Genomic DNA, 26,845 nt, shown 5'->3' with positions numbered 1-26,845 from the left:
AAATGTCTTGTTTATCACTAGCAATTCATATTCCTTATGACCATTTAAAATAATAGGTTTGAATAACTGCTTCTATTTATTTATGCACTTATTCAGTTCTTCCACTAGGATGAACCTTGAACCGTTTCTTTTAACGACCGTTTCTTCATGTGACGTTATGATTAAATAGTGAAACTCTTCATGAAAAAGGTTTGGCGCAAGACGACGAGGAAGAGGAAGATACAGAATCCAGTAATAATAAGATCCAAAGTTGAGAACAATGAAGTTGTGCTTTTATGTGATGTTGTGCTGTTACACAGCCAATGCATTTCTCACCAAACCAGATAGACTTTCTCAGAAATCGACAGGTAATATTTCACAAGTTTCAGGTAGCAACAATCAGTGATTTTTAAAAAAGATCAAATCCAGCTTAAACCTTACTGTTTCAGATAGATATAACCATACTTATAACAAAAATGTATACTTTTATTATGTTATGTCAAAGCACATAGAATTTAACAACTCCAGATTATGCAAAAAATCAACATTCGGAAAGTCACTTTTTTCACTTTTCACAAAAAGCTGACCCAAGTTTTTTATTCCACTCTAGAATGTTTTTCCAGTGCACAATTCACTCCTGACTGCTTCTATAACCATCACTGACCTATCCTGTATCTTGTATTGGACCAAGCAACTTCTTAGTATGCTGCTAAGATGAATCGAAGTGCGCCGCGCCAAGACAGAAATACCTGAAAATAGGCAAAACATACATATAAGACATTAATATGGGGAAAAATGTTTATCACATTATATTTTACATTACTTTTATATAAATACATATTAAACTGACCTATCCCGTATCTTTTATTGGACCAGGCAACTTCTTAGTATGCTGCTAAGATGAATCGAAGTGCGCCGCGCCAAGACAGAAATACCTGAAAATAGGCAAAACATTCATATAAGACATTTATATGGGAAAAAATGTTCATCACATTATATTTTACATTAGTTTTATAAAAATACATATTAAACAGGTTAGTTTCTCAATTATGAAATGATAATGCACTGCAAGAATGATATAATGTCAGGTTAGAAGCTATGAAGTTACCCCATAAACCAACTGTTAATATAATTCTGAACATAAACTGAAGAGTTGTTAGCATGTGTTATTATTTTACATTATCTACAGAAAATAAACCGAAATAGCAAGCATTATTAGCTTTAGAACCAAAGAATGGAATGTGATATTTGTCATTTAGTATGTAAAAAACTGCCTTATGTTTTATTAAAAAATAATTAACTTTTCTTAACTAAAACTGGGAAACTAATCTACTGTTCTAGGCAAGCAACATTTGTTAATATTATAAAGCATCTAAACTTAACAACATGCTACATGCTTTTAGTATTAACTTAACAATGAAACATGAATGCTTTTAGTATTAACGTAACAATGAAACATGAGTGCCTTTTAATAGTATTAACTTAACAATGAAACATGATTGATGAGGGATGAGATGAGAGTGTTAAACTGGCACCTGAAAATAATAAATGTTAATGGAAAGTTAACACTCTCCCTCAGACACAGAGGATTTCAACTGGAACATGTGCACTGTTAAATGTGTCTTACATGTAAATAATGTGGATTATGCCAACACCAGTTTCTATGTCAATATCTGAAAAGCTCAAATAATCTTCATTGAACTTTAAATACTGCTTAAGCTGATCTTTTATAAATAGCACAACTATTCTATCACAAGCTGCAAATCACCTTGTTTGTAATCCTGACATAAGTTATTTATGCATAAATAGCATCATCATTGTCATATTTAACATTATACCATTCTCCAAAGCTGGGAACCACTGATATAACAAATCCTTTATATTCTTTGCCATCAAAGTTGAACCAGCCCGAGGCGGACACACTCTGTCACGGAGTCAGTGAGTTTCTTCTGAAAATGAATTGAATACAAATGCACTTATTTTTTAAACAAAACCATTTGTTAACTCAGTTATACACATTACTTTCAGGTTTGACACTGGAACCAATATTTGTGCATGATAAATGAGAAGAAAGCCTTGCCTTAAATTAGTTTTGCTTTTTTTAGATTATATATTTAACATCGATTGCAAAAAAAATGTATGAAAAGTACGACGATTTTGAGTACGAAAAGGATATCACAAAAATGCATCAATTTATCAGACAAACAAATAAGATTCAATAAATGCATACATGCAATAACTCAATATAACCAACCTGCACCAAACGGCAATATTGTCATCTACCAGATACAAATCGCTGTTGCAATTACGAAGTAATACGCATTAATTTTTGTTTGCAATCGTTCCGGAAACGTCCACATTAGTAAGTGCTCGATTGGCAGGGGAGGTAATTTTATCCATTCTTAACTCCCCTCGCGGTCGCGCACCAATATTGAAAATAACCTAAATTCACATATATTACGGTTAAATACGGTGTAAATGTTACCCATTTTATTTAGAATGATGATCAAACTTCATTAAAACCACAGAAAGATCCGCGTATATGGCCGTTTTCAACAAAATCGTGATTTGTTTAGTTTTCAAACCTTATTCTCCCTACTAAAAATCAGCATTTATATAATATGTAGGTCATATACGCCATATTTGGACTTAATCCCACCCATTTATGCTAATATTTCATTTGGTTAACCTTTCTTTTCTTCGCATTGACGCGTATAAAATATGCTAAATTTCCGGGTCAGGTTTTAGCGAAAACACCGATTGCGCAATAATTGGCTTTGCACATGCGCGGTTGACGCTATTTCAGGGGCGTAGCTGGAACCCGATTTGAAGTACTCCCATTTTTAGCGGGGGGTTCGGGGGTCCTCCCCCTGATTTGTTTGTTTACTCGTGCGATTTGGTGGCATTTGACGCATATCTGGTAACTTGAAATGGAAGTGTTAAGTTAATAATAACTGAAGCAAAAAAGGAAAACTGCAAGATCGAGCAATAAATATTCAAAACATATTTATACTTGGTGGAGATGGCTCCCTCCGAATATATAGGATACACAGATGAACAAGTTGCATTAAGGACAAATATCACATATAGTTTGATTTAAACATGGAAAACATCACAAACAAATAATACACAAATGTATACATAGTTTAACTTATGGATTTTTTCCCCATTCTGAAACAGTTTTACACAACAACACACGTTTAAACTTTGAACACTAACGCCAGCCGACGGTCTTTTCTACGTGTAAAAACATCCACTACGTGCTCAGCGTTGATATCTCGCTCTTGATAAATGTTAAGAAGCCCAAGCCCTGAAAGCCTCTTGGTGGTCATCCTGTTGCGGAGGTACGTCTTGACTCTCCTCATCGTGGAGAAGGACCGCTTTGCCGTAGCTGTGGAAACGGGCATGCACATCAACACCATCATGCAAAGTCTTATGTTTGGATATGATGCCTGAGTGGCCACTCGCAAAGATGTTTCCAGGTCTGGATACTCAGCTGGGGATGTTGTGGTCCATTTAGCAATCCATCTTTTACACTCCCGGACAAACGTCTCCTCGTCACACAGTAAGTCTGGACTGTACTATGCAAAAATCTCTGCGGCCCTGGCAGGTGTCAGTTCAGTAGCCTATAACAAAACAAACATGACCCACTTTTTTATAATTAAACAATAAAATAAGCAATTGCTTTAAAGAAAAACGTTTTGGTACAAACACTTTGTTTTTTACGGAACAATAATATAATTGATGTGTTATTTAACTATACATGTATAACATTACGCAATTCCAAGTATTTTCATTAATATCACATATTTTATTTCATCAAAAAAGGATGATTTCGTCGGCAGAAGATATTGTGCAGTAAATCTCCCATGCGGTTTAAGCAGGCGGGTTGTTAACTCAACAACTAGATGGTCAATGAAAGGAAGGAACATGTTGACCTTCCAGTATTCTGTGGGTGCTGCCGCTGGTGCGTTAGGCCTGTTTGCCTGTCACCCTGGGCATCGAGGAATGGACAGCTCCACCCCAATGTCTCTTGCTAGTGACATAGCCTTTTCGTACAGGTTGTCCCATACTGTTTGATTGTTGCGTTCAGACTGAAATGATATTTGATAGTGACGTAACATTAAACAACGCATTAGTAAAGCGCACGGCAACGTCCATCTTTCTTTTGTAAGTCAAAAGATGGGAAAAACATTTAATAACATATGACTGCAAATATGTTCAATTCATATGTACACACACAAGTATGAATTGTTTCTGTAAACATATATACACGCTATGAAATTAGTGCACTGTTAATGAGTGACGGGTCTAGGAAAAAAAATATACATGGCCATTTACGCCGATGAAAAGTATAACTATAGTCCCACCCAAAGTAAGATCAAGTACACTGGTACATATTGACTTACATATGATTTTGTCGGTTAACCGAGGCGTGATTAACACTATTCTATTATTTTTCTGTCATAACGAAATGAATTCATCCCACAACTAGCCGTTAGGAAAATGAATTAAATAACAAACCTCTAACATAGCGACAACAACACGTGCTTCTTCTGTTGTCTCCAGTAAATCACACGTCTTCTTCTGGAAGAGTTTCGACAGGTGTACGAGCCCTGACAACGCATGTTCGACAGCCACTAGGGTAGTGATGAACTCGAGGTTCTGATAGAGCGACTGTATCCCGCGGCTTTGCTGTCACCATAGTCGCTAGCGATTTGTCCAAGGAACTTACAACAACTCTGGAAATTCATGACACAATTAAATCAATGTTTCGAGAATGGTTTGTGAGCGAACAATATGAACATCGAAAGCCTTCTATTCAGACGTTCATTATTTTAAATAAAAAAGTTATAAGATAACAGACTAAGAAATATCACATAATTAGGAAAAAATACAATAAACACTTTGAAGAATATTGATTTAGAGCATTTAGGCATTGTATAATTTAAGTATGTTTACTCAAGATTACCCAAATGAGCATAGGAAAGTGTGCAAAGCATCCGCCCTAGCTGCCCAGCGGGTCTCGCACAGAGATTGCAATTCAGTGCGCTTACCCATCTCGACACGGGCAACTTCATCGTTGTCAAGGTTTTCCTGGAAGCGTAGGAGGCGTTTAGCGGAGTAGTTAAAAGCAAGCGCTATTTGTTGTACGGTAGCCATCATGTTCCTTGCATACATTTCTTTTGATGCGTGGATAATAGCCAGGTTGAGGCAGTGGGCTTTGCAGTGGGTGTACACAGCACCAGGAATACGCTGTTGGATCCTTGCCTGTATGCCTCTTAGGATACCGGACATATTGGCAGCGCCATCATATCCCTGGTCACGCATTTTGTTAACGTCAACACCCGCCAGTTCAAGAAGGCATTGGCCAACGTCTCGCTTGTAGTTGATTCGCACTCAGCGAACCCAAAAAAATCTCGCGTAAATCAGCTCCGTCGAAGTATCTAAGGCACATGGCCATCTGTTCCATAGTGCTGGCATCAGTTGCCTCGTCAGCCATAAACCCGAAGCAGGGTGCGCTGTTGCACTTTGACACGATACTGTCTGCGATTTGTTTTCCACAAATGGAAATAAGCTCATTTTGTATATCGGGGCTAAGGTACATAGATCTTGGATCTCCGTGTTCTAGATGCTCTTTTAATATGGGATCCTGCTTGGCCTGAAAGCTCATTAGGGCCTGAAAATTTCCCTTATCGCCTTCATGCCCTCTCAAGGCAATGTTCTGTTTCCCACAGAACACTATCGCTTCTGTTATACTTACAAGGATCTTTCTGTTCTTTTCAACGACCACATTGTACTGGGATGACATGCTACATAGTATGTCTTTTTTCGCCCTTCATTATTGCTAAGAAATGATCTGCTTTTTTTTGTGGGCAAAAGGTTGTCAGAGACGCCATTTTTGTTTGTTTAAAATTCGCGCTGTTTAAAACTTGACTTGACGTAATAAAGACGGGAGGTAACTATGATTGATCATAGTTATAATATGTAAAAGTAAAGCTAAGATGTTTACCGTGTTTAAGATTTCATGTTTAAAGTGTGCTTGGAACATCGTAGTAAAGGATACTATGTACAGTTACTACCGATATGTATGACATTTAACATTTAACTTTTATAATGCCGAGCTGGATTGGTTTCAAATTCGCCTGTACCCCCTTAGGGTTCAAGTTTTACACCGGATTTAGGCCATTTAGAATTTTCATTTTTCAAAATCGAAGTACTCCCGGGAGTATGGGAGTATGCCTGGCTACGGGCCTGAGTTTGATAATAAATTAAAACGTAATTTTAACCCGGTTGTTAATTAAATTAACATTTCTGTTTAGTTAACAGTAACATTCCGGCTTAACTTTTCTTAAATTTTTATCATAGAAAATGTACCATTTCTATAACAAAGCTGGTACTATATTTCTAGCTACTAGGTGGACAAATAGATTGTTGACCTATGGTCCTCAAAATTAAAGCTGCACTCTCACAGATTGAACATTTTGACAACTTTTTTATACCCCGACAAACGAATTGGTCGGTTGGTCCGTTGCAATTTACCTTGTCCGGAACATAACTTCAAAACTACTGGATGGAATTGGATTAAACTTCAGACAATGGAAGAGCATAATGAGAGGAAGTGCAGTGTACAATAACCATAACTCTATTCTTGCTTATTACTGAGCTATTGCCCTTTGTTACTTTATTTTGTCAGGAGTATAACTTGAAAAGTACTGGATGGAATTCATTGGAACCTTATACAATGGTAAAGCACAATGAGAGGAAGTGCAGTGTTCAAAAACCATAACTCTACTCTAGCTAATTACTGAGTTATTGCCCTTTATTTGTTGTTTTTTTGCTGTCAGATTTTTTTCCAGACATTAACTTCCAAACTACTCACCTTATATGAGTGATAACTTGACAATGCCAGCTCTGACAGTACTCAAACCGTAAATATTGGGCGTGACAAGTATATGATTTTGAGGTCATCAAGTCAAATTTCACTCCATGCCTATTTTATTCAATTGTCCAAATGTAACAACCTGTTCATTTCATCATTAAGTTAAATGCACGATGGTAGTCAATGTCTTGTAAATGTAATGTCAATGTATCGTCTGGATGTCTTGTATGTATCTGTTATGTACTTGTTTAGTATGCAAGTGGTCATTCCGGTTCTCATATGAGTGAGCTATTTATAGATATATAGGGGGCGCTTTATCTAACCAATTTACCCGTGCTAACCTTCCCGGCAAAATCATTACCATCTAAAGGACTGACGTGAACGCACGCACTATCCTGACGAATAGTATAATCTTGCAAAAGATTATTTATCATATTGCCTCCGGTATGTTTTAATTATGATACCTCATGCATTGTTGTATTCCTCTTATTCGTTATGATAGTATTATTGCATTATTGTACTAATGATGTTTTATCGTTGTTGGAACTATATTGTAAAAAGGTATCAATTGTGTTTACAGGCTTATTTCGTAAGCATCGAAATAAAACAATAGAAAAGAACCACTGGTTATACAAATATATCTGACAACATGGCGCTTAGGGGGCATAATGTTTGACAAACATATCTTGCCTATTTTCATAACAACTTTGATCATTCATAGCGACTTTCAATACTCATTGTCTAACTGTTCGACTAAAGAGATTAAGAGACAAATCTATGCTTTTATGGGGTCACCCCAGCAAAAACAAATTTATACCTAGTCTACTCATGAATTTATAATCAACTTTGACCCAAATCTGTTGAGCGCTCAAAAGGTCCTTCTTTTTGCTTAAAAAATGGTCACCCTATTATCAACTACTTTGATTCCATTGCCCTTCTGTAGTTTTGAACCCTCTGTCCATTCCTGTTTTCAGATTTTACTGCCAAAGAAGTTGACATAGAAGCAACCCTAAGGCAAGCCTTTTCAGAGTTTATCGAGAATGTTCATGATGGTCTGGAAGCAGATAAGAAACTCCAAACTTTAGAACATGCTTTATCAGGTATATTATTTTAACATACTTATCTTAACTTCCTATATCAATGTGTTTTTTTTATCAATTATCATTTCAGAAGAGGTAAACATAAACTTTTGTTGTGCTTGTAAGTGGAAAGGGGTATGAATGTAACTTCAACTTACCGTCTTAAGTACCTATCTGAACTAGTATCTTAACTACCTATCTCATCTACCTGCTGCCATATTAAAAAAGTATGTTAAGTCATTTCCTAACTACAGTTGATTTCTTAAAATGTTCAAAGTTAAATGGTAAAAGTGTTTTTAACATTAAAGTATGTTGTTGTTTTCAAAAATGAATAAGTTTTTATATCACATGACCTATTAGATTCTTAAATTAGGAAAGTGGCTTAAGTTGGAAAAGTGATTTAAAGGAATGACTGAAGATGTTTTAGGAATACTGGCCCTGTCTTACTAGATTTACTTCGTGTCTTAACTAGCTATCTTCCCCACTACCTATCTTAACTATTATCCTTAATGCCTGTCTTCCCCACTACCTATCTTAACTACTATCCTAAATGCCTGTCTTCCCCACTACCTATCTTAACTACTATCCTTAATGCCTGTCTTCCCCACTACCTATCTTAACTATTATCCTTAATGCCTGTCTTCCACACTGCCTATCTTAACTACTATCCTTAATGCCTGTCTTCCCCACTACCTATCTTAACTATTATCCTAAATGCCTGTCTTCCCCACTACCTATCTTAACTATTATCCTAAATGCCTGTCTTCCCCACTACCTATCTTAACTACTATCCTTAATGCCTGTCTTCCCCACTACCTATCTGAACTATTATCCTTAATGCCTGTCTTCCCCACTACCTATCTTAACTACTATCCTAAATGCCTGTCTTCCCCACTACCTATCTTAACTATTATCCTAAATGCCTGTCTTCCCCACTACCTATCTTAACTACTATCCTTAATGCCTGTCTTCCCCACTACCTATCTTAACTATTATCCTAAATGCCTGTCTTCCACACTGCCTATCTTAACTACTATCCTAAATGCCTGTCTTCCCCACTACCTATCTTAACTACTATCCAAAATGCCTGTCTTCCCCACTACCTATCTTAACTACTATCCTAAATGCCTGTCTTCCCCACTACCTATCTTAACTACTATCCTAAATGCCTGTCTTCCCCACTACCTATCTTAACTACTATCCTAAATGCCTGTCTTCCCCACTACCTATCTTAACTATTATCCTAAATGCCTGTCTTCCCCACTACCTATCTTAACTACTATCCTTAATGCCTGTCTTCCCCACTACCTATCTTAACTACTATCCTTAATGCCTGTCTTCCCCACTACCTATCTTAACTACTATCCTTAATGCCTGTCTTCCACACTGCCTATCTTAACTACTATCCAAAATGCCTGTCTTCCCCACTACCTATCTTAACTATTATCCAAAATGCCTGTCTTCCACACTGCCTATCTTAACTACTATCCAAAATGCCTGTCTTCCCCACTACCTATCTTAACTATTATCCTAAATGCCTGTCTTCCCCACTACCTATCTTAACTACTATCCTTAATGCCTGTCTTCCCCACTACCTATCTTAACTACTATCCAAAATGCCTGTCTTCCCCACTGCCTATCTTAACTACTATCCTAAATGCCTGTCTTCCCCACTACCTATCTTAACTACTATCCTTAATGCCTGTCTTCCCCACTACCTATCTTAACTATTATCCTAAATGCCTGTCTTCCCCACTGCCTATCTTAACTACTATCCAAAATGCCTGTCTTCCCCACTACCTATCTTAACTACTATCCAAAATGCCTGTCTTCCCCACTACCTATCTTAACTACTATCCTAAATGCCTGTCTTCCCCACTACCTATCTTAACTATTATCCAAAATGCCTGTCTTCCACACTGCCTATCTTAACTACTATCCAAAATGCCTGTCTTCCCCACTACCTATCTTAACTATTATCCTAAATGCCTGTCTTCCCCACTACCTATCTTAACTACTATCCTTAATGCCTGTCTTCCCCACTGCCTATCTTAACTACTATCCTAAATGCCTGTCTTCCCCACTACCTATCTTAACTATTATCCTTAATGCCTGCCTTCCCCACTACCTATCTTAACTACTATCCTAAATGCCTGTCTTCCCCACTACCTATCTTAACTACTATCCTTAATGCCTGTCTTCCCCACTACCTATCTTAACTACTATCCTAAATGCCTGTCTTCCACACTACCTATCTTAACTACTATCCTTAATGCCTGTCTTCCCCACTACCTATCTTAACTACTATCCTTAATGCCTGTCTTCCCCACTACCTATCTTAACTACTATCCTAAATGCCTGTCTTCCACACTACCTATCTTAACTACTATCCTTAATGCCTGTCTTCCCCACTGCCTATCTTAACTACTATCCAAAATGCCTGTCTTCCCCACTACCTATCTTAACTACTATCCAAAATGCCTGTCTTCCCCACTACCTATCTTAACTACTATCCTAAATGCCTGTCTTCCCCACTACCTATCTTAACTATTATCCAAAATGCCTGTCTTCCACACTGCCTATCTTAACTACTATCCAAAATGCCTGTCTTCCCCACTACCTATCTTAACTATTATCCTAAATGCCTGTCTTCCCCACTACCTATCTTAACTACTATCCTTAATGCCTGTCTTCCCCACTGCCTATCTTAACTACTATCCTAAATGCCTGTCTTCCCCACTACCTATCTTAACTATTATCCTTAATGCCTGTCTTCCCCACTACCTATCTTAACTACTATCCTAAATGCCTGTCTTCCCCACTACCTATCTTAACTACTATCCTTAATGCCTGTCTTCCCCACTACCTATCTTAACTACTATCCTAAATGCCTGTCTTCCACACTACCTATCTTAACTATTATCCTTAATGCCTGTCTTCCCCACTACCTATCTTAACTATTATCCTAAATGCCTGTCTTCCCCACTACCTATCTTAACTACTATCCAAAATGCCTGTCTTCCACACTGCCTATCTTAACTACTATCCAAAATGCCTGTCTTCCCCACTACCTATCTTAACTATTATCCTAAATGCCTGTCTTCTCCACTACCTATCTTAACTACTATCCTTAATGCCTGTCTTCCCCACTACCTATCTTAACTATTATCCTTAATGCCTGTCTTCCCCACTACCTATCTTAACTATTATCCTAAATGCCTGTCTTCCCCACTACCTATCTTAACTATTATCCTTAATGCCTGTCTTCCCCACTACCTATCTTAACTACTATCCTAAATGCCTGTCTTCCCCACTACCTATCTTAACTATTATCCTAAATGCCTGTCTTCCCCACTACCTATCTTAACTATTATCCTTAATGCCTGTCTTCCCCACTACCTATCTTAACTATTATCCTAAATGCCTGTATTCCCTACTACCTATCTTAACTACTATCCTAAATGCCTATCTTCCCCACTACCTATCTTAACTATTATCCTAAATGCCTGTCTTCCTCACTACCTATCTTAACTACTATCCTAAATGCCTGTCTTCCCCACTACCTATCTTAACTACTGTCCTAAATGCCTGTCTTCCCCACTACCTATCTTAACTATTATCCTTAATGCCTGTCTTCCCCACTACCTATCTTAACTATTATCCTAAATGCCTGTCTTCCCCACTACCTATTTTAACTACTATCCTAAATGCCTGCCTTCCCCACTACCTATCTTAACTATTATCCTTAATGCCTGTCTTCCACACTACCTATCTTAACTATTATCCTTAATGCCTGTCTTCCACACTACCTATCTTAACTATTATCCTAAATGCCTGTCTTCCCCACTACCTATCTTAACTACTATCCTAAATGCCTGTCTTCCCCACTACCTATCTTAACTATTATCCTAAATGCCTGTCTTCCCCACTACCTATCTTAACTATTATCCTAAATGCCTGCCTTCCCCACTACCTATCTTAACTATTATCCTAAATGCCTGTCTTCCCCACTACCTATCTTAACTATTATCCTTAATGCCTGTCTTCCCCACTACCTATCTTAACTACTATCCTTAATGCCTGTCTTCCCCACTACCTATCTTAACTATTATCCTTAATGCCTGTCTTCCCCACTACCTATCTTAACTATTATCCTTAATGCCTGTCTTCCCCACTGCCTATCTTAACTATTATCCTTAATGCCTGTCTTCCCCACTACCTATCTTAACTATTATCCTTAATGCCTGTCTTCCCCACTGCCTATCTTAACTATTATCCTTAATGCCTGTCTTCCCCACTACCTATCTTAACTATTATCCTTAATGCCTGTCTTCCCCACTGCCTATCTTAACTACTATCCAAAATGCCTGTCTTCCCCACTACCTATCTTAACTATTATCCTAAATGCCTGTCTTCCCCACTACCTATCTTAACTACTATCCTAAATGCCTGTCTTCCCCACTACCTATCTTAACTACTATCCTAAATGCCTGTCTTCCCCACTACCTATCTTAACTATTATCCTAAATGCCTGTCTTCCCCACTGCCTATCTTAACTACTATCCTAAATGCCTGTCTTCCCCACTACCTATCTTAACTATTATCCTAAATGCCTGTCTTCCCCACTACCTATCTTAACTATTATCCTTAATGCCTGTCTTCCCCACTACCTATCTTAACTACTATCCTAAATGCCTGTCTTCCCCACTACCTATCTTAACTATTATCCTAAATGCCTGTCTTCCCCACTACCTATCTTAACTATTATCCTTAATGCCTGTCTTCCCCACTACCTATCTTAACTATTATCCTAAATGCCTGTATTCCCTACTACCTATCTTAACTACTATCCTTAATGCCTATCTTCCCCACTACCTATCTTAACTATTATCCTAAATGCCTGTCTTCCTCACTACCTATCTTAACTACTATCCTAAATGCCTGTCTTCCCCACTACCTATCTTAACTACTGTCCTAAATGCCTGTCTTCCCCACTACCTATCTTAACTATTATCCTTAATGCCTGTCTCCCCCACTACCTATCTTAACTATTATCCTAAATGCCTGTCTTCCCCACTACCTATTTTAACTACTATCCTAAATGCCTGCCTTCCCCACTACCTATCTTAACTATTATCCTTAATGCCTGTCTTCCACACTGCCTATCTTAACTACTATCCTTAATGCCTGTCTTCCCCACTACCTATCTTAACTACTATCCTAAATGCCTGTCTTCCCCACTGCCTATCTTAACTACTATCCAAAATGCCTGTCTTCCCCACTACCTATCTTAACTACTATCCAAAATGCCTGTCTTCCCCACTACCTATCTTAACTACTATCCTAAATGCCTGTCTTCCCCACTACCTATCTTAACTATTATCCAAAATGCCTGTCTTCCACACTGCCTATCTTAACTTCTATCCAAAATGCCTGTCTTCCCCACTACCTATCTTAACTATTATCCTAAATGCCTGTCTTCCCCACTACCTATCTTAACTACTATCCTTAATGCCTGTCTTCCCCACTGCCTATCTTAACTACTATCCTAAATGCCTGTCTTCCCCACTACCTATCTTAACTATTATCCTTAATGCCTGCCTTCCCCACTACCTATCTTAACTACTATCCTAAATGCCTGTCTTCCCCACTACCTATCTTAACTACTATCCTTAATGCCTGTCTTCCCCACTACCTATCTTAACTACTATCCTAAATGCCTGTCTTCCACACTACCTATCTTAACTACTATCCTTAATGCCTGTCTTCCCCACTACCTATCTTAACTACTATCCTTAATGCCTGTCTTCCACACTACCTATCTGAACTATTATCCTTAATGCCTGTCTTCCCCACTACCTATCTTAACTACTATCCTAAATGCCTGTCTTCCCCACTACCTATCTTAACTATTATCCTAAATGCCTGTCTTCCCCACTACCTATCTTAACTACTATCCTTAATGCCTGTCTTCCCCACTACCTATCTTAACTATTATCCTAAATGCCTGTCTTCCACACTGCCTATCTTAACTACTATCCTAAATGCCTGTCTTCCCCACTACCTATCTTAACTACTATCCAAAATGCCTGTCTTCCCCACTACCTATCTTAACTACTATCCTAAATGCCTGTCTTCCCCACTACCTATCTTAACTACTATCCTAAATGCCTGTCTTCCCCACTACCTATCTTAACTACTATCCTAAATGCCTGTCTTCCCCACTACCTATCTTAACTATTATCCTAAATGCCTGTCTTCCCCACTACCTATCTTAACTACTATCCTTAATGCCTGTCTTCCCCACTACCTATCTTAACTACTATCCTTAATGCCTGTCTTCCCCACTACCTATCTTAACTACTATCCTTAATGCCTGTCTTCCACACTGCCTATCTTAACTACTATCCAAAATGCCTGTCTTCCCCACTACCTATCTTAACTATTATCCAAAATGCCTGTCTTCCACACTGCCTATCTTAACTACTATCCAAAATGCCTGTCTTCCCCACTACCTATCTTAACTATTATCCTAAATGCCTGTCTTCCCCACTACCTATCTTAACTACTATCCTTAATGCCTGTCTTCCCCACTACCTATCTTAACTACTATCCAAAATGCCTGTCTTCCCCACTGCCTATCTTAACTACTATCCTAAATGCCTGTCTTCCCCACTACCTATCTTAACTACTATCCTTAATGCCTGTCTTCCCCACTACCTATCTTAACTATTATCCTAAATGCCTGTCTTCCCCACTGCCTATCTTAACTACTATCCAAAATGCCTGTCTTCCCCACTACCTATCTTAACTACTATCCAAAATGCCTGTCTTCCCCACTACCTATCTTAACTACTATCCTAAATGCCTGTCTTCCCCACTACCTATCTTAACTACTATCCTTAATGCCTGTCTTCCCCACTACCTATCTTAACTACTATCCTAAATGCCTGTCTTCCACACTACCTATCTTAACTACTATCCTTAATGCCTGTCTTCCCCACTACCTATCTTAACTACTATCCTTAATGCCTGTCTTCCCCACTACCTATCTTAACTACTATCCTAAATGCCTGTCTTCCACACTACCTATCTTAACTACTATCCTTAATGCCTGTCTTCCCCACTGCCTATCTTAACTACTATCCAAAATGCCTGTCTTCCCCACTACCTATCTTAACTACTATCCAAAATGCCTGTCTTCCCCACTACCTATCTTAACTACTATCCTAAATGCCTGTCTTCCCCACTACCTATCTTAACTATTATCCAAAATGCCTGTCTTCCACACTGCCTATCTTAACTACTATCCAAAATGCCTGTCTTCCCCACTACCTATCTTAACTATTATCCTAAATGCCTGTCTTCCCCACTACCTATCTTAACTACTATCCTTAATGCCTGCCTTCCCCACTACCTATCTTAACTACTATCCTAAATGCCTGTCTTCCCCACTACCTATCTTAACTACTATCCTTAATGCCTGCCTTCCCCACTACCTATCTTAACTACTATCCTAAATGCCTGTCTTCCCCACTACCTATCTTAACTACTATCCTTAATGCCTGTCTTCCCCACTACCTATCTTAACTACTATCCTAAATGCCTGTCTTCCACACTACCTATCTTAACTATTATCCTTAATGCCTGTCTTCCCCACTACCTATCTTAACTATTATCCTAAATGCCTGTCTTCCCCACTACCTATCTTAACTACTATCCAAAATGCCTGTCTTCCACACTGCCTATCTTAACTACTATCCAAAATGCCTGTCTTCCCCACTACCTATCTTAACTATTATCCTAAATGCCTGTCTTCCCCACTACCTATCTTAACTACTATCCTTAATGCCTGTCTTCCCCACTACCTATCTTAACTATTATCCTTAATGCCTGTCTTCCCCACTACCTATCTTAACTATTATCCTAAATGCCTGTCTTCCCCACTACCTATCTTAACTATTATCCTTAATGCCTGTCTTCCCCACTACCTATCTTAACTACTATCCTAAATGCCTGTCTTCCCCACTACCTATCTTAACTATTATCCTAAATGCCTGTCTTCCCCACTACCTATCTTAACTATTATCCTTAATGCCTGTCTTCCCCACTACCTATCTTAACTATTATCCTAAATGCCTGTATTCCCTACTACCTATCTTAACTACTATCCTAAATGCCTGTCTTCCCCACTACCTATCTTAACTATTATCCTAAATGCCTGTCTTCCCCACTACCTATCTTAACTACTATCCTAAATGCCTGTCTTCCCCACTACCTATCTTAACTACTGTCCTAAATGCCTGTCTTCCCCACTACCTATCTTAACTATTATCCTTAATGCCTGTCTTCCCCACTACCTATCTTAACTATTATCCTAAATGCCTGTCTTCCCCACTACCTATCTTAACTACTATCCTAAATGCCTGTCTTCCCCACTACCTATCTGAACTATTATCCTTAATGCCTGTCTTCCACACTACCTATCTTAACTATTATCCTTAATGCCTGTCTTCCACACTACCTATCTTAACTATTATCCTAAATGCCTGTCTTCCCCACTACCTATCTTAACTACTATCCTAAATGCCTGTCTTCCCCACTACCTATCTTAACTATTATCCTAAATGCCTGTCTTCCCCACTACCTATCTTAACTATTATCCTAAATGCCTGCCTTCCCCACTACCTATCTTAACTATTATCCTTAATGCCTGTCTTCCCCACTACCTATCTTAACTATTATCCTTAATGCCTGTCTTCCCCACTACCTATCTTAACTATTATCCTTAATGCCTGTCTTCCCCACTACCTATCTTAACTATTATCCTTAATGCCTGTCTTCCCCACTACCTATCTTAACTATTATCCTTAATGCCTGTCTTCCCCACTGCCTATCTTAACTATTATCCTTAATGCCTGTCTTCCCCACTACCTATCTTAACTATTATCCTTAATGCCTGTCTTCCCCACTGCCTATCTTAACTACTATCCAAAATGCCTGTCTTCCCCACTACCTATCTTAACTATTATCCTAAATGCCTGTCTTCCCCACTACCTATCTTAACTATTATCCTAAATGCCTGTCTTCCCCACTACCTATCTTAACTACTATCCTAAATGCCTGTCTTCCCCACTACCTATCTTAACTATTATCCTAAATGCCTGTCTTCCCCACTGCCTATCTTAACTACTATCCTAAATGCCTGTCTTCCCCACTACCTATCTTAACTATTATCCTAAATGCCTGTCTTCCCCACTACCTATCTTAACTATTATCCTTAATGCCTGTCTTCCCCACTACCTATCTTAACTACTATCCTAAATGCCTGTCTTCCCCACTACCTATCTTAACTATTATCCTAAATGCCTGTCTTCCCCACTACCTATCTTAACTATTATCCTTAATGCCTGTCTTCCCCACTACCTATCTTAACTATTATCCTAAATGCCTGTATTCCCTACTACCTATCTTAACTACTATCCTAAATGCCTATCTTCCCCACTACCTATCTTAACTATTATCCTAAATGCCTGTCTTCCTCACTACCTATCTTAACTACTATCCTAAATGCCTGTCTTCCCCACTACCTATCTTAACTACTGTCCTAAATGCCTGTCTTCCCCACTACCTATCTTAACTACTATCCTTAATGCCTGTCTTCCCCACTACCTATCTTAACTATTATCCTAAATGCCTGTCTTCCCCACTACCTATTTTAACTACTATCCTAAATGCCTGCCTTCCCCACTACCTATCTTAACTATTATCCTTAATGCCTGTCTTCCACACTGCCTATCTTAACTACTATCCTTAATGCCTGTCTTCCCCACTACCTATCTTAACTACTATCCTAAATGCCTGTCTTCCCCACTGCCTATCTTAACTACTATCCAAAATGCCTGTCTTCCCCACTACCTATCTTAACTACTATCCAAAATGCCTGTCTTCCCCACAACCTATCTTAACTACTATCCTAAATGCCTGTCTTCCCCACTACCTATCTTAACTATTATCCAAAATGCCTGTCTTCCACACTGCCTATCTTAACTACTATCCAAAATGCCTGTCTTCCCCACTACCTATCTTAACTATTATCCTAAATGCCTGTCTTCCCCACTACCTATCTTAACTACTATCCTTAATGCCTGTCTTCCCCACTGCCTATCTTAACTACTATCCTAAATGCCTGTCTTCCCCACTACCTATCTTAACTATTATCCTTAATGCCTGCCTTCCCCACTACCTATCTTAACTACTATCCTAAATGCCTGTCTTCCCCACTACCTATCTTAACTACTATCCTTAATGCCTGTCTTCCCCACTACCTATCTTAACTACTATCCTAAATGCCTGTCTTCCCCACTACCTATCTTAACTACTATCCTTAATGCCTGTCTTCCCCACTACCTATCTTAACTACTATCCTTAATGCCTGTCTTCCACACTACCTATCTTAACTATTATCCTAAATGCCTGTCTTCCCCACTACCTATCTTAACTACTATCCTAAATGCCTGTCTTCCCCACTACCTATCTTAACTATTATCCTAAATGCCTGTCTTCCCCACTACCTATCTTAACTATTATCCTAAATGCCTGTCTTCCCCACTACCTATCTTAACTATTATCCTAAATGCCTGTCTTCCCCACTACCTATCTTAACTATTATCCTAAATGCCTGTCTTCCCCACTATCTATCTTAACTACTATCCTAAATGCCTGCCTTCCCCACTACCTATCTTAACTATTATCCTAAATGCCTGTCTTCCCCACTACCTATCTTAACTATTATCCTTAATGCCTGTCTTCCCCACTACCTATCTTAACTACTATCCTTAATGCCTGTCTTCCCCACTACCTATCTTAACTATTATCCTTAATGCCTGTCTTCCCCACTACCTATCTTAACTATTATCCTTAATGCCTGTCTTCCCCACTGCCTATCTTAACTATTATCCTTAATGCCTGTCTTCCCCACTACCTATCTTAACTATTATCCTTAATGCCTGTCTTCCCCACTGCCTATCTTAACTACTATCCAAAATGCCTGTCTTCCCCACTACCTATCTTAACTATTATCCTAAATGCCTGTCTTCCCCACTACCTATCTTAAATACTATCCTAAATGCCTGTCTTCCCCACTACCTATCTTAACTACTATCCTAAATGCCTGTCTTCCCCACTACCTATCTTAACTATTATCCTAAATGCCTGTCTTCCCCACTGCCTATCTTAACTACTATCCTAAATGCCTGTCTTCCCCACTACCTATCTTAACTACTATCCTAAATGCCTGTCTTCCCCACTGCCTATCTTAACTACTATCCTAAATGCCTGTCTTCCCCACTACCTATCTTAACTACTATCCTAAATGCCTGTCTTCCCCACTACCTATCTTAACTATTATCCTAAATGCCTGTCTTCCCCACTACCTATCTTAACTATTATCCTAAATGCCTGTCTTCCCCACTACCTATCTTAACTACTATCCTAAATGCCTGTCTTCCCCACTACCTATCTTAACTACTATCCTAAATGCCTGTCTTCCCCACTACCTATCTTAACTACTATCCTAAATGCCTGTCTTCCCCACTGCCTATCTTAACTACTATCCTAAATGCCTGTCTTCCCCACTACCTATCTTAACTACTATCCTAAATGCCTGTCTTCCCCACTGCCTATCTTAACTACTATCCTAAATGCCTGTCTTCCCCACTACCTATCTTAACTACTATCCTAAATGCCTGTCTTCCCCACTGCCTATCTTAACTACTATCCTAAATGCCTATCTTCCCCACTACCTATCTTAACTATTATCCTAAATGCCTGTCTTCCCCACTGCCTATCTTAACTACTATCCTAAATGCCTATCTTCCCCACTACCTATCTTAACTATTATCCTAAATGCCTGTCTTCCCCACTACCTATCTTAACTATTATCCTAAATGCCTGTCTTCCCCACTACCTATCTTAACTACTATCCTAAATGCCTGTCTTCCCCACTACCTATCTTAACTACTATCCTAAATGCCTGTCTTCCCCACTGCCTATCTTAACTACTATCCTAAATGCCTGTCTTCCCCACTGCCTATCTTAACTACTATCCTAAATGCCTGTCTTCCCCACTACCTATCTTAACTACTATCCTAAATGCCTGTCTTCCCCACTGCCTATCTTAACTACTATCCTAAATGCCTGTCTTCCCCACTACCTATCTTAACTATTATCCTTAATGCCTGTCTTCCCCACTACCTATCTTAACTATTATCCTAAATGCCTGTCTTCCCCACTACCTATCTTAACTATTATCCTAAATGCCTGTCTTCCCCACTACCTATCTTAACTATTATCCTAAATGCCTGTCTTCCCCACTACCTATCTTAACTATTATCCTAAATGCCTGTCTTAACTTGCTTGTATCTGAACTTTCATGGACAAATATGGTTTAAGACTCGGGCAATGTGAGCTTATGTGCTTTTAGGACAACTGTGGCTACAACTACCTGTTTCAACTAATTATCTTAAACTGAAGTACTATCTTAACTACCCACTTTATTTTTATGGACAATTATCAGCATACAAAACATGAGCATTGCATTCAGCTACCTACTTATGGACAATTGTCATTTCAGACTCGGGTAATGTGAGCTCGTGTGCTTGTAAGGGGTACAACTGTGGTTGTTGTGTTTACCTATCATGGAAAGCTGTGGGCCTTGATGATACAGGTACATAGAGGAAAATTGTTTGTTCCAGTGTAAGATTGCAATATATTTCACCGAGTGACCAAAAAAACTTTTATTTACTTTTGATGTTCACGAGATGAATGTACAATGAAACAAAATTATATCATTTCTATTTCACTGATAAATCTCTTTTAACCAAAAAGCATATAATTAAAGTCTTATCTTGTTTTTGTTTCACTGATTTTATGTATTAAAAATAATTCAATGTTTTTACCTCCAATAGATAAAAAGAACATTTTGTGGACCTTAAATACAGTTTTGCTTAACATAATTTATTTTGTAATAGTAAATATTTGATGGACCAATCAATTGATTAATGGTTTGGCTAACTTTATCCTACCCTAAGAATAAACTACTTTTATACAACTGGCTGCGAAAAGTTACCAACCAATGATGCATTATAATGTGTTTGTTCTGTTAATATCATGACTCAAGCTTTTGTTCCATGTGTACAGTGTGTGTCAACTTCTCCTACCTTCCTGCCCCAGAATATGGCATCTCTGTGACCTTGACTGTGGATGGCAAGGCGTACATCAATGAAACTGTCTCAGGTATCGAACATGTTTTTCCAGCCATCCCAACGAAGATTATTTATGCTAACCATTTCAAGATGTTAATGTGGATCTGAACAGAACTGCTGTTAGTACTAATATGTAAGCTTTGCAATAATAAATTGTTACATTCAGAGCCAATATGCACTAATGCCCCAAGTCGGAAGTTTGAGTCAGAAAAGCAATATTTCAATTTTGTTGTTAACATGCATTTATTACAGGAGCATAAAACACTAAAACTTGCTTAATCTATTGCAAATAATCAGTTCTATAATCAAGTACACATTGTTTGTCAAAATTAGTTATATTGTAGATATTTGTAAACATTTCAATATTCAGTTTTCTGAGCCTGAGTCTGAAACTCAAAACAAAACTTTAGTGAATACGGAACCTGAAGATTGTTATTGGATTTCATAAGTGTCTTCTACTTTATTATCAGTTTGTATTACTCTAAGCCTAATTTTGACACACATACACATTCCAAAGTGAATACTTATTTATTTTGGTACTCAGATTGTTTCAGCTAATCTTGAAACTTGTACCTTTCAGTGCGCAACCCTCCCCCAATTTGTATTGGTATCCCACACCTGACGAAATATGCTAGCCTCTGTGTTCATTTCAACAACATCACCATAATCAACAAAACTGTTCAGAGTATGTACCTCAGTTGTAGCTATTGTGTTTTATAGAAAAAAAAAGAAAAAAAAAATCCGTTAATCACAAAATCTTTGTCTCTTTGTCTAGAGCCTGTGGTTCACAGGGGTATTACTTTGTCCAGCGGTGTTGTCAAACTTTGGCTTGTGTTAGCTGGCCATGCATTGGGTTATTATTGAAACACCTTGGCACAAATATTCATGATGAGTTGTGGGCATGTCACATACAAGACTCCTGTCTTGGTAGGTCAAGGTCACACTTTAATCGATCATAATTCCTTGTATTTTGGTTTGTCCTGGCAGCAATTTGGCTGTGCATTTTAGGATCTTGAAATAGCTGGGCACAGATGTTTACAACTTCCTGCAGATGTTCACCATGATAATTGTATGTAGGTCATGGGTCATTGATGTAATACTTTGTGGTCAATAAATCACACACACTTCAAGGCCAATTGATAAATGGTGGTATGGTACTGTATTTTAATTTGCTAATATGACCTTCCATCAAATTCTACAGATTTCTACTTCATTTTATGGTCAGTAGGTCAAAAACCAAGGTCATACATGTAGTTACCTTTTACATTATAGGCAACATTTTTTAAATGGCTATGAAGATATATTAGGTGTTGTTTTTTTTCAGTATGTTTTATGGGTAATATTCAATTATGTTCCCAAAGCCAAGCAATATTGAAAGTTTATAAAGCTGTAGTTTCTTTTTGTTGAATTTATAAAAGCCCACACGTAGGCGGTTAATTATAGTGATTGAGTGTAATTATTATAGATCATTAATATGCCTCCTTCAGCAGAAGCATACTGCTTTGAACACTTTGTCCTCAAACTTGGTAGGGAGGTTGGACATGACCAGCAGATGATCCCTATTAATTTAGAGGGTTGATCTTAAACACAAGCTTGTCCAATTGATAACTAGAATATGTTTGGGCCTTAGCTCTACTTGGTAGGGAGGCTGATCATGACTATTGTGTAGTCATTACTGCATACAACACGATATTTACTGCATACAACACGATATTGCATAATACTTTGAATAAGTTGTGTAGGAGGGTTTGAATTAACCAGAGTCCGTGATCATGAGCAGTATTAAGTCTGAGTTCATACTCAGACTCCTAAAAGTGCTTTTATTAAAATTCCAAGGAATCATCATTATCCATGGTTTACAAAAAAAGTGTCAGCTTCAAATAGTAAATTCAGCAAATTTTATCACAATAATTCAGACTTGTGACAGTGACTGTTTGTAATTATGGCCCCAGATCTTTTCAAACCTTAACTGTGCACATGACTTGTGCGTCTGGGTTGTGGTCAACAAGCAGAACAGATAGATTTTTTTCATTTGCCAACCAGAGTGATTTATCATTTCAAGTTAATGTAGCGTACTTATTGTAAAATATATCAAGTTAAAACAAAAACCTTATATCTAGGGATCTTATTAAGTCTTTTTTAAACTGCTATTGAAATGCTTTGACTAAAATATCTATATCTTATTTCAGTCTGTGTGGCCATTCAAGCGCGACTAGTACGTGTCAAGGTTGAGGAAATTGACCTTGGATGCTTCAGATTTCCTGTCAAGCCTGAGGTCAAGGTCAACAACAAACTAGGTCAACAAGTGGTCATGCAAGGTCAGAAAGTTGTGGAGGACACAGTGGCCAAGTCCCTAAGAATTAAGGACCTCAACATACTGAAGCAGTTAGATGTCAAGGTCAAAGACAGCTACAGTCAACAAGAGGTCAAGGTCATTAATTGATGAGGCCTGCAAGGGTTGGAGAAGATATACAGGTTTCGACAACCTATGTTCAAAGGAATGAAATAATGGATACAGAATGTTTCCCAGTTAAAAAGTTGTAGTTTAGCAGTATTGAGCTTTAGAATAAACAGTGTTGGGAAAATGATTATATACAGAAATGTCATGTGAAATTTAAGTATTTATTTCAGTTAGTTGAATATTTCTAGATTAGATATGTAATCATTTAAAATGAGTTGTATTTTTTTTACATGTTTAGATATTGGTAACTGTACTAGTAATGGAAAGAACAAGATCTGATAAAATATCTCTGATGAAAAATTATGCAGAGCATATTTCTATATGTATTTTTTCCCCTAAAATTTAGGGCTATTTTTCTGCCTTTGACTGACAACACTACTTTGTGAAATGTTACATACCAGAATCTTGGATAAGAGCAAAATAAAACCTGAGTGTCCAGCATATTAAGCATTGGTTTAATTAATATTAAGCTATTTAAAATCTTTAAATTTGAAGATTGTGTTGATTTTGAAAATATTTCATTGGACAGAAATTTAAAGAACTAAAAAGAAAAAACTTACTTCTTAAGAGAGAATGTGACCTTAGCATATTTGTAGTGCTCTAAAACTGGATAAAATGCTCTGAAAAGAAATAAGAAATGATATGCATGTCTTGTTTATAACGTGGTTGTATTTTGTCAATAAAATTGTGGTATTTTGTTTATAAGTGTATTTAACTTTGTTATATATATATATATATATATATATATATATATATATATACACCTTGTCTACATGCCCTCTTGCTATTTGTTATTATTGAAATTTATGATCTGAAGTGTAAAATCTTGCATTGTATTTTCCTAATATATATATATTTATGTATTGTTGAATTTGTTCCGAGATTGTGATAGAATGTATATTTTTCCATTTTGAAAGGATTTTTTCATGAATCAGTTACCATAATGTTTTCAGTGGGTTTTTTTTCACCATTTTCGGAGCAAGGGCCTTTCTGATTGGGAAAAATGCCTTACTTTGACAATTTATTTTCCTAGATATGAATAAGAATGCTTTGAGATATAGACAGAATGATAAGATAATGTAATAAAGTTTGCTTTTCTAAGAGTACATCAACCCTTCATTCGAAACCATTTTTGGGGTCGATTTTTTATGAAAAATCACTAAAAAACAAACAAACACTGTTTTTAATAGTAAGACTCTATTCTGTAGTATGTTGGGTCTGTAAATATTGGAATGGGAAATAAGCAATAATGAGATAGCTTGCATTTAATAGTTATTATTTTGAAATGTTTAAAGTTTATTATTGAAACTGGATAACCCATCCAATAAGCCCTTTAATAAGTGGACAAGAAAACAATGTCATTATCAAAGCACATTTAATTAATATGATAATTATACACAAGGAAAAGAATTTACCTTGTTTATTATACACAAAAAAAATGAATTTATTATGATTATTGTACACAAGGAAATGACTGCCACTGAAGATCACTATCACAATATACTCCACACACTTTCTTTTGGGAATATTCTGATATCTCCTGGCACTTCCAAGCCTTAAACTCTCTGTTAATGTTTTAGCATCCCCCCTCCCCCTCCCACAATTTGGTCCTGAAAGTCGAAACAAATCTTGACTTTTAGGTTATAAATAGTAGACCCTCAATTTGTCATTTTCAAGAAACCTTTTTTAACATTCGAGACCTTACAACGCCATTTTCAGCAACAACAAAAAGTACTTATTGAAAGGCATATTTGTTAAGACTTTTAAAGAATATCTTATAAAATTCATATTTTTATTCTTGAATTTAAACACACATGCTCCATTATATGCACGTGCTTCATTATATTTGTGAATACTAAAGCTTTCTCTCTACTGTGTATATCTTTTGTAACTGTTATTACTCTCTACAATAAGTTTATATATCTTTAACTATTGTGCTGTTATTGTTCGCTTTTATGTTTGATATTGGCTGTATTGTGATATCATGTACTAAAATAGTAATGCTTGCTTTTATGAAGACATTCCAATAAATGTTAAAAAGTATGTTTTTCAATCATTTTGATGTAATTTATAAATAACTTACTAGGATAAGCTGAGATCATACACCACCCTACTGCCTTCATTTTCTCCTCTTAACCTGCATAACAATCAATTTTGAAATGTTTTGAGTCTGTGTTGCGAATGATGCAAACTGAATTAAGTCTGCATACTGCATACCACGCTTTTGAGTCCTGAACCAAAAACTTTCATACCCTCTGTCTAGATACAGGTTGGTTATACATGTACCTTCAATGTACTTGAATGGATGTTACTGACATAAGCGCTCACATAATCATTCTAATGAAACTAAGATTACCCATTGATGTAGTTTGGACGTAAATGAGATTAGCAATTGAACCATTGAACCAGTTTGGACGTAACAAAAAAGCAAATGAATTATTCCTGTGAAGTTTGGACGTAACTGAGATTAGCCAGTGAATTATTCCTGTGTAGTTTGGACGTAACTGAGATTAGCCAGTGAATTATTCCTGTGTAGTTTGGACGTAACTGAGATAAGCAACTGAATCATTCCTGTGTAGTTTGGACGTAACTGAGATTAGCCAGTGAATTATTCCTGTGTAGTTTGGACGTAACTGAGATAAGCAACTGAATCATTCCTGTGTAGTTTGGACGTAACTGAGATTAGCAACTGAATTATTCCTGTGTAGTTTGGACGTAGCTGAGATTAGCAACTGAATCATTCCTGTGTAGTTTGGACGTAACTGAGATAAGCAACTGAATCATTCCTGTGTAGTTTGGACGTAACTGAGATTAGCCAGTGAATAATTTCTGTGCATTTTGAACGTAACTGAGATTGGCAACTGAATCATTCCTGTGTAGTTTTGACGTTACTGAGAATATCCAGTGAATCATTCCTGTGAATATTGGACGTAACTGGTTAGCCAGTGAATCATATCAATGTAGTTTGGACGTAACTGAGATAAGCAACTGAATCATTCCTGTGTAGTTTGGAAGTAACTCCGATTAGCCAGTAATCATACCTGTGTAGTTTAGACGTAACTGAGATAAGCAACTGAATCATTCCTGTGTAGTTTGGACGTAACTGAGATTGGCAACTGAATCATTTCTGTGTAGTTTGGACGTAACTGAGTTTAGCCAGTGAATAATTCCGGTGTAT

General features: G+C 37.4%; 1 protein-coding gene and 1 long non-coding RNA gene across 2 annotated transcripts; one reads left to right on the top strand and one right to left on the bottom strand.

Annotated features, from left to right (window-relative positions):
- Positions 1–182: 182 nt before the first annotated feature.
- On the top strand, positions 183–25,710 carry LOC128240873 (uncharacterized). The gene is made up of 6 exons (XM_052957844.1): positions 183–347; positions 7,837–7,962; positions 20,576–20,668; positions 21,142–21,237; positions 21,787–21,891; positions 23,396–25,710. The coding sequence occupies exons 1-6, from the start codon at positions 260–262 to the stop codon at positions 23,647–23,649; spliced, it is 762 nt and encodes a 253-aa protein (XP_052813804.1). The 5' UTR covers positions 183–259; the 3' UTR covers positions 23,650–25,710.
- LOC128240874 (uncharacterized) lies at positions 445–2,520 on the bottom strand. The gene is made up of 4 exons (XR_008262331.1): positions 2,234–2,520; positions 1,818–1,928; positions 830–914; positions 445–728 (listed from the first exon to the last, which is right to left on the bottom strand). It is a non-coding gene; the product is annotated as an uncharacterized LOC128240874 (long non-coding RNA).
- Positions 25,711–26,845: the final 1,135 nt, after the last annotated feature.

This window comes from Mya arenaria, chromosome 7 (assembly GCF_026914265.1).
Source record: "Mya arenaria isolate MELC-2E11 chromosome 7, ASM2691426v1".
NCBI lineage: Eukaryota > Metazoa > Mollusca > Bivalvia > Myida > Myidae > Mya > Mya arenaria.
This window is presented reverse-complemented; position numbering and strand designations above follow the sequence as displayed.

Bases quoted from the DNA above. Each gene is read 5' to 3' on its own strand.
- LOC128240873 (XM_052957844.1), top strand. From the start codon at position 260: ATGAAGTTGTGCTTTTATGTGATGTTGTGCTGTTACACAGCCAATGCA. The intron at 21,238-21,786 runs GTATCGAACATG...TGTACCTTTCAG, and splicing joins CATCAATGAAACTGTCTCAG to TGCGCAACCCTCCCCCAATT. The intron at 21,892-23,395 runs GTATGTACCTCA...ATCTTATTTCAG, and splicing joins AATCAACAAAACTGTTCAGA to TCTGTGTGGCCATTCAAGCG.